This window comes from Capsicum annuum, chromosome 3 (genome assembly GCF_002878395.1).
Source record: "Capsicum annuum cultivar UCD-10X-F1 chromosome 3, UCD10Xv1.1, whole genome shotgun sequence".
In the NCBI taxonomy this organism is placed as follows: domain Eukaryota; kingdom Viridiplantae; phylum Streptophyta; class Magnoliopsida; order Solanales; family Solanaceae; genus Capsicum; species Capsicum annuum.
The window spans coordinates 245,591,215-245,599,773 of NC_061113.1; the positions used below are offsets into that span (position 1 = coordinate 245,591,215).

At 34.2% G+C, this 8,559-nt stretch overlaps 2 protein-coding genes across 5 annotated transcripts; both read right to left on the reverse strand.

Annotated features, from left to right (window-relative positions):
* Positions 1–37: 37 nt before the first annotated feature.
* LOC107864880 (agamous-like MADS-box protein AGL62) lies at positions 38–3,303 on the reverse strand. Its single transcript, XM_047409682.1, has one exon. The coding sequence runs from the start codon at positions 2,936–2,938 to the stop codon at positions 2,291–2,293; it is 648 nt and encodes a 215-aa protein (XP_047265638.1). The 5' UTR covers positions 2,939–3,303; the 3' UTR covers positions 38–2,290.
* Positions 3,304–3,429: 126 nt separating this feature from the next.
* LOC107862594 (protein DEHYDRATION-INDUCED 19 homolog 5) lies at positions 3,430–6,213 on the reverse strand. Of its 4 annotated transcripts, none has more exons than XR_007053801.1 (7): positions 5,825–6,146; positions 5,193–5,317; positions 4,804–4,881; positions 4,470–4,708; positions 4,054–4,275; positions 3,884–3,929; positions 3,578–3,788 (listed from the first exon to the last, which is right to left on the reverse strand). XR_007053801.1 is itself a non-coding variant. In XM_016708221.2 (5 exons), exons 1-5 carry the CDS (start codon positions 5,904–5,906, stop codon positions 3,686–3,688), a joined length of 627 nt encoding a protein of 208 aa, XP_016563707.1. In that variant the 5' UTR covers positions 5,907–6,213; the 3' UTR covers positions 3,430–3,685. The 4 variants fall into 4 exon arrangements, 2 of the variants coding, with proteins under 2 accessions (XP_016563707.1, XP_016563706.1); XR_001672008.2 differs by having other exon boundaries at positions 5,193–5,320; XM_016708221.2 differs by lacking the exons at positions 3,884–3,929; positions 4,054–4,275 and having other exon boundaries at positions 3,430–3,788; positions 5,825–6,213.
* Positions 6,214–8,559: the final 2,346 nt, after the last annotated feature.

The following is an 8,559-nucleotide window of genomic DNA, read 5'->3' on the forward strand; positions in this document are numbered from 1 at the left end:
GTTTCCCTGCCACACCACGTGTATTTCATCCCTGAGTTATGCCATTTTTGCAATGGTTATTTGGCTAGTTATTATGCCTGTACTGATTGAAATTGGGGTTTATAATCCAAGCACAATTATAACAGAGAGTGCAATCAGTTTCTTTTTGCCGTCTCAAGCATAACTATTATTGCTGAACTACGAAATAGAGGGACAGGATGACTTGCAAGACCTTTGTCTTAGTGCATGAAATGTTACAGCTCACTTGCTTGCATAAGTTTCATGGATCTGCACTTTATTCGTCATCCTTCGTTTCCCTACTTAGAAAGTTAATTCATTTTTCAAAGGAATGGTATCATTTGGCAAGGGAAGATGAAAGAAAGGACTCAAGGAGCATTATGTCTGTATTCAGCCAGAAAATAGTTTTGGCTGAATGCACGTGGGCGACCAATACAATTGATGTCAATACTTTTCACTGTTAGAAACATTGGTTTGGCAGAGGGCTAGTTAGTATGGTATGCTACCGAATTTTGGTGAGTGATGCTGGATAATCTAGGCTTGAAAAAAGATGTAAAATAATGAGAATAGAGTATGCATAAAAAGGCAAAGGACAGTAGCCAGTTATATTGCTACGACCATCCTTGTGCAGTGTTGAGGCATCATGGTAATGAGGATGTTTTTTGCGCTGAATTTTCTGGTTCATGTTTGTTAATCTTACTAGACTTGAAAGTTGTGGAAACTAGTTTGTGATTGAGGTAAGAGTTTGATTGATTGATTCATCTGGTTACCTGATGATGATCATAGTGATGGTGCATATAATTTTAGAGTTCTCTTACATGATTCAATCTTTTCTGAATTGGTGATTCCATGGTAACCAATTATTTTCCAAATTCAGTTGACGAAGCTGGATTTTGGTATCATTACATGTATTTCTTACTGTAAATCTTGGTCTCTTGGTAACCGTTAACCTTCAGTTATGCTTGAGAACGCATCTTTGGAGAGGGTTTATTCAGCAAGATTAGCAGGTAGCGCCTTGTTAATGAGTTAATCAAAACAATAAGGGGGTTTTCTATCTGGTGTCTCTGTTTGGGTTGCATCAAAAGTGAACAGTATGCCTGATAGAATCAGCCATTAGGTAGGTATTCTGAATTCAGCTCTCCCGGTCGAAGGAGAAAGGCTTCAGTAAACAGTTTGGCCCGACCGGAGAATGGAGAACCAGCAGTGAATATAGGCAGGGGCAGATCCAGGGTAGCATGTGGGGGTTCCCGGGAACCAGTAACTTCTGCCCTGAACTCTATATTCATATTTAGAATCTGTTAAATATATAACAAATATTAATTGGGAACCCACAACTTCTTGATAACGTGCTTTTTTGTGCTTGACGGCAGTGGCGGAGCCATGATTTTCGCTAAGGGGTTTATAAGTGAATATAAAAACTAATCGAAGGGGGTTCAACATCTAATATATATATACATAAAAAATAATTTTAACCATGTATATATAACATAATTTTTCCGCCGAAGGGGCCCCGACTATAGTGTAGATCCGCCACTGCTTGACGGGGGTTCGAATCACTTGGAGTATTTTTTTTAAAATTTCTCTCTGCTTCAAGGGGTGCTTACGCAGTGCAGTTGCAGTTCCCTCCCACCATATATTATAAAGAAATCAGAAACTTGGCTACAAATCGTTTTAAGTACAAGTATTCAACTGAATCGGTCGGTACACCTTTATTAGGAACCCACAAGCTTCTAGCAATAGGCACTCTTCCTCTATTTCCTCCAATCCACACAAGCTTCTTTCTACTAAACATAAACAATAATAGCTACTTATTATATAGCATAAATTTTGGCACAGAACATACAATAGGATGCACTCTATAGAAAAGAGTGGAACATCTAATGAGAGCTACGTAAGCATCATTTTATATCATGTTGAAAAACACCATATAGAAACTCAACATTCAAGGACCAAGGTATGTCCAAAGGTACGGTAGTTGATTAAAAAAGAAACTTCTTTTTTATTATTCAATATTTCAGATTAGGCAAGTGTTCAGTGTACTGAAGTAGAAGATTGAAAAAATAATGAAAGAACACACGTCTTATTCAATTAATAATTAATTATTAAGTTTATGTGGCATAGTTTGTATTTCAAGAACTAAGCAGTTTAATTTTGATCATAAATTTAGACATGAAATCTTTAAAATAATAAAACTTATATATTTGAAAACCACCTAACAAAAAAATATTTATTCAAATCTCAAAATTCAAATGGTGATACATAAATTGCGTCAGAAGAAGAAGTAATAAATGCTTTAGAATTGAGCATTTCCCGGGTAATTGAAATCAAAAGGAACAATGGAAGCACAATAATCAATAGCCTGATTCATAGTTGAAGTAGAGGGCACTGAAGAAGAACCCTTTATCATTCTCAATACATCAACTCTCATATTCACTCTCTTCTTCAATTCTTCCAATGCATCCACAAATTTATCAAGTTCCTCAATCCCCATATTATCAATCGATTCATTCCACCAGAATCCATTATTATTACCATTCACCATCTTTGATTCATCAATAATCTCCTTATTCTTCTTCTCCGCATCCAATTCTCTACAGATTTGAGAATAGTATTCATTGTTCTGTTGCACAAAGTTGAACCGATGATTGTTCACAGAAGATGATTTTCCAGTGAGGCACCGGTCGATAACAACATCAACGCTGGGGTGACCGAATGTGAATAAGCATTGTTGTTTCAGAGATTGAACTATGATAGCAATCTCTGCACCACATAAAATGCAAAGTTCACTAGCTTTCTTGAAAACACCCAAACGGCGTTTGGAAAAGGTAACGTGCCTACTGTTTTGGTTTGCTATTGGCTTGATCACTATTTTCCTACGTCCTTGTGTTTTCTTAATGGTAACGGCGCTGGAATCGACGGTGTCAGTGTTGTTAGCATTCATGGTAAGAGAAAAAAGATTAAATATTATAGCTTGGTGAATTAGGGACTTGTTGATTTATAATATATAGAGAGTATATCACGTATTTATGACGTGCGTTTCCTAAATAGGAAAGGAAAGATTTATGGTACGTAAACTTCCTATAATTTTGGTAACTAATTAGAAAATTAGAATCTCCAATAGAAAATAGAATAAAAAAATATATTACAGTATTTATTATATACTCGTGTGGCAAGCATCGGATTTACACGTATTTCGTTTTGAGATAAGCCAGCTTCAAATTTGAATGTAGAATTATACTTTCTGGTTACACCCACAAACACTATACTTTTTAAATGGTTCAATTTGCCGTTCAGATATTGGAGTTAATAATCCGCACAATTAAAGAAATGTTAAAATCTAGTTCGCCAACTTCTGTTTAAGCAGGTCAATGAAGAAATCATAAAACAAACGTTTTAGGAAGGGAAAATAAATTACTCGATACCCATACTATCTGAACTTAAACAATGTACTCACTCACTTGAAAACTCGAGATTTGCACCTTACATTGTTTGCATACAAATACTATGCAGTGCATATGTATTCGTGTAAACAGTTTCTCGCCATGAATGAATTTATTAGATAATTCGAGACTTTAGCTAGTAGTGGAAAACATATAACATCTATATATTATGTTTCTGTGGACCATTATTCTCATACATCATGTTCTAAAGCTGTTCTCTCCAATGGCTGTGTCTGGTTATGCACGTCTTAGAAGATAGTTGAAGCAATAAGCTCTTGAACAAACGTAGCTCTATGCATTTTCTGTTCATACTCTTCTTCCAGGGCTGGATCACTTATTGGGAGTTTGCTCCTGCAGAAGAGGAAAATAGAGTTCTGTCATCCTACTGCCAAAGCCAAGACAGAGAAAAATAACTTGTCTAGCTATATAATAGGAGGACTAATTACATCCATGATCTGGACGCGTCAATTGTTGATAAATGTAGAGAGTCTCCTGCATGTTCAAATTAAGCAATAGTTTGTCACAAGTACAATGATACCTCAGGATGGTCCATTTTGGCATCATTTAATTCAAAGGGCTGAGGGTAGAATTCACAGGACATTTCAAGCCATGGTACCTTTGTTTCATGTTAAATGTGTCCATCGGTATCAGTGCCCTTTCATCACCACAGTTGATCATCTTTTACTCACTTAAAGGATCTGGCTGTCTTCTTGTAACAACATGATGGGAGCACTAAAGATGATACACCAGAAAGAAGCTGAATCTACGTTGAATGACATACATTGGTTTCTCAAGAAGTCGACTTGCTTTGGGTTGAGAAAGAAGGAAAGAACACCACCTACATAGATTCTCTGTTTATTCCAGTGACAACTAATACAGAAAGGTACATGACATTCTTTTAGTAGGAATTGCAAGTTTGCTTGCATAATTTCACGTTTAGCACTAGTAATTCCAGTTTCTTTTGTGTTAAATTTGCAGGAAAGCTGAATAATTATATGCTTGCACATCAGATAAATTTTCCTCAACGGTTACCTTTCTGCATCAGGAGTAGCAGCAACACTACCAGGAGATTTATCTTGACCGTCTTTAGGATCGGAAGGAGTCACGCCACAAAGGAATGGCAGCAGAAGGGGATCAGGAGCAAGTTCTTGTACATTGTAACGACCAACCCCTAAATTTGTGCAGAAGAACAAATTTATTTCGTGGGGGTCCTTGCCGCTTATTGCTGTAGTATTATTCCAGAAGCCCGACTTCAGGTACTTTCTCTTCCTCTGCACAAAAAAAAATAAGGTAGGAAGAGAGGTACTTGCTTACTACTAGATGCTGATACCGAAAACTTGAGTACTTCACAATGAACTAAGCTTACCTTCACTGATTGTGCATGCTGTACCATAAAATGCCCGAGAGGATCTTTACCTAAAGTTGCAGCACATATGGGACAAACCTGTTCAAGAAAAACAGCAGAAATCAGTATGCTTAAGGTCGTTTGGTTGGGAAATAGTTATCCGGGATTAGTTATCCCGGGATTACCCGGGATAACTTATCCCACCATGCATATGGGATAAGTTATCCCATCCCTATGGTGTAAATGGTGGGATAACTTATCCCGGGATTGACTAATCCCTCCAACCAAACATGGGATAAAATGAAGGATCATTTTATCTCGGGATTACTTATCCCTTATACCTCACACCAAACGACCCTATATTTTTCAAGAAAGTAACATAACAAACCAACATCAGATGTCAACATTACCGCGTTTTTGAAGTCAAAGCAATGCTCTTCTTGCAGATGGTTGCAAAGCATTTGGACTTCAATTTCTACATAACAGAAAGGGCAAGGGAACCAGGCTCTTACATCCTCTTCTCCTTCAACATTATCTGCTTCATTTCCAAAAGAAACCATCATTAGCTTTTGTTGGAATTATAATGGCAAATAGTTCTGAAATAAATAAGTGGAATAGCAAGTCATCCACCCATGGTTATTTGCATCTTTTCCAAGTCAAAAAGGTTGAATGGCAAATGAATCCATCAATATGGTAGATGTTGGAAGTCTGACTCATTTTTTCATTTAAAAACTATACCCTTATTCAGTAAATCTTATTAAAGGGAGTAAACAACAACTATGTTTAACAAAGAAAACTCATAAATCCAACCAGTATACAAGAATACAAAGATGATACTCCTAAATCTATCAAGAAACAAGCTAACAGAAAATAAACAACTACTTTAATCCAAAATACTGAAAAGACCACTATACTCTATACTAAAAAAAACCTGTGACAAGGAACTTAAAAGCCATTCAAGAAATTTTAACTAACAAAAGTAACAGAAGCAATAAGGCAAGAAGTCCCCAAGGCAAAACAGATTATGTAATTTGATAAATACCATAGTTGCTGAGCCTGTTTGTTTGTACAGCAGAAAGATTTTGCCTAGCTGAATTTATTCTTGCAGCCCAAAAGTCATCCATTTTCCCAAATTTCTCTCTTTTTTTCTTAAATTTATCAAAGTAGTACAAGTCAGCTTCTTCTAATTGAAGAAAAGAATAAAGGGGTTCTCAGATTTTGTTGAATAAGATACCTAAATCAAACAAACAAAACAGTATTCAGACAAAGATGGTTTCCAAGATTTAGGAATTAGGAAGAAGAATAAAGAGGAACAAAGGAGTGTTGCTGCTTTTGTATTGCTTAGATGATGAAATGCTGTGTTGTACTATTTTGTATTTTAGCGGTGGAAAAGTGTATATGCATACAAGGGAGGTGGTGGGTGGGGTCAGAATTTTTTGGTAAGCTTTTCTGACACACTAAAGCTAGATAATATAGTATTGACACGTGTCCCTATCTCCATGGTAAATTATTCACTGACAAAATTCTCACTGTTAACTAAACTAGGAAAGCCAGTTAAGATAGCAGCCAGCAAGTCTCGAGTATTCCATAACAATCCTAGAAAAAGGACCCCCCCCCCCCCCCCCCGCAAAAAAAAAAAAAAAAAAATTACTTTATAGGCGTAATAAATTGTAATGTCATCGCATCAGTGGGTGCATGTTAGTTATACGGGATTGTAAGCTAATAATTATACACCGTCCTTGATGTGCTAATTTTATACGTAGTAACTGATTTTATACCAAACATGATACTAATTATGCTAATTTAATACCTTAGCAAATTTAATACCTTAGCAGTTCACATTCTAACTAGCAATCAAACTACCTCTTGGTGTATCAGTATAAAAATACATAGTAAATGTGTATTTTCTTTTTGGTTTCTCGCTCCGTATTCGTTATCTACATTAGAGGCTCAACTAATCCAGATGGCGCATTACAGGGCTCATTCTAATAGTGACACTCCCAACAAAATTTTCTTCGTATTCAAAATTTGAACTCAAATTTTCTAGTTAAGGTAAGTAGTCTCATCACTACACTACTGAGTAATTATACAGTGATTATACTTGGCTAAATTTATACAAAAAGGAATATTCTAACTATGTTTTGTTGTTAAGCTATATATGTTCCGTATAATTCTAAAATTCCGTTTATACACAAATGTAATCATTGACACACAAATAGGAGGAGCAATAAACTACTCTATAAATTGAGGGAAAAGGAAACAGATGTGTTAGTGGTGGAAGTTAAATTAATTAGCCTATGATCCTATTAATAACGTTAATATATGCTTCAATATAATTATTTGATTAAGACTTTTTAGCACACTTTTCATCTCGTCAAAACGATAATTCCAAAGCAAATTTTGCTTAAATCAAATGTTACTTAATAGTGAAGCATATACTGCTTTCACAAAACCTTTATGACAAAAGCAAATCATATGTTAAATAATAATATTAGTTTATAGTATTTTGCCTAATTAGCCCCGCCCAATTTTTCAACAAAGGCCAAGTTTTCGCTTTCATTTGCTAAAGTAATTAGACGTGACAAAATTTAGCCAATATTATTTGCTAACCCTTTAAATTTGGATAGATTAATGACCCATTTATTTATTAATTCAACTTATTTTGAGTAGTCTAATTTAGCCTATTCAAAAGTTATATATATATATATATATATATTAAAAACAAACCAAAAAAAATTAAAAGTCTGTAAACGTTCGCGGAGTTGAGAATTGACATACTGTCTTGCTTATCTTGATTTAATCCATCTCATCCAACAAATAACCCATTTATTTAACTTAGTTATTAATTTAATATGTAAAAATTCAGTCTAACTACGGCATTTAACACCTCCAAATATAGTAATGAACTAGTTTGTATAAATATATAAAGCTCAAATAATTATGGAATAAAGAACGTAGCGTACCTAAAAATGTTGATGTGAGGAAAATTAGTTAGGTAAATATTGTAGCAAAACAAAAAGGAGGTAGATTATTAACACCTGGCCTAAAAATACTTTAATGTCAAAGATAGCGACTAAGTGATTATTGTCCCATAAATAATTCGCATAAGGACGGTGTAAAGTGCCCCACATTACCAAACACCCACACAAACACATTCATTAAATACTTCTCTCTTCATTCTTTTTTGCTACTCTCTCCATTTCGAATTAGTTGACCCTCTTTTTAAAAAAAAATAAAAAAAAATTATTTCAATTTACTTAATCAACTTATCAAATCAAAACTATTTTACACAAATTCTTCCTATTCTACCTTTAATAGATATTAAATATAACTATAATTTTTAAATTTTTTAAAAATAACACTTTTACATTTTCAATACAAACTTTATTAAACTTGACTTTTTTTTTTGTTTTCAAGGAGTACTATTTACTATTTTTGACATGCCTGATTAACTTCAAATTTCATTGGATAATTAATTGAAGGAAAATAAACGTATTAGGTTATAATCTCCTCTGAAGGAGAACAAATTCAATGACTTAAAAAAGAATCAATTACTTTGCTCTGTTGGACACCAAAATAAGTATGTTAGTTGATACTCATTTTCCTAATTAATTCATCATACCAAATTGATGAAGTTATAAGATATACTCCTATAAATTTTAAATGTGCTGAACATTTGTAATTCTATACTCAATGATTCATTTTTTTTTTAGATAGAATAAATATGAAATAGAATGTATAAGTTTTTACTCCTCCAAAAAAAATTTAATAATTTAT

Bases quoted from the DNA above. Each gene is read 5' to 3' on its own strand.
- LOC107864880 (XM_047409682.1), bottom strand. From the start codon at position 2,938: ATGAATGCTAACAACACTGACACCGTCGATTCCAGCGCCGTTACCATT.
- LOC107862594 (XM_016708220.2), bottom strand. From the start codon at position 5,906: ATGGATGACTTTTGGGCTGCAAGAATAAATTCAGCTAGGCAAAATCTT. The intron at 4,882-5,192 runs GTAATGTTGACA...TTTCTTGAACAG, and splicing joins GCTTTGACTTCAAAAACGCG to GTTTGTCCCATATGTGCTGC. The intron at 4,709-4,803 runs GTAAGCTTAGTT...TTTTTTGTGCAG, and splicing joins AGCATGCACAATCAGTGAAG to AGGAAGAGAAAGTACCTGAA.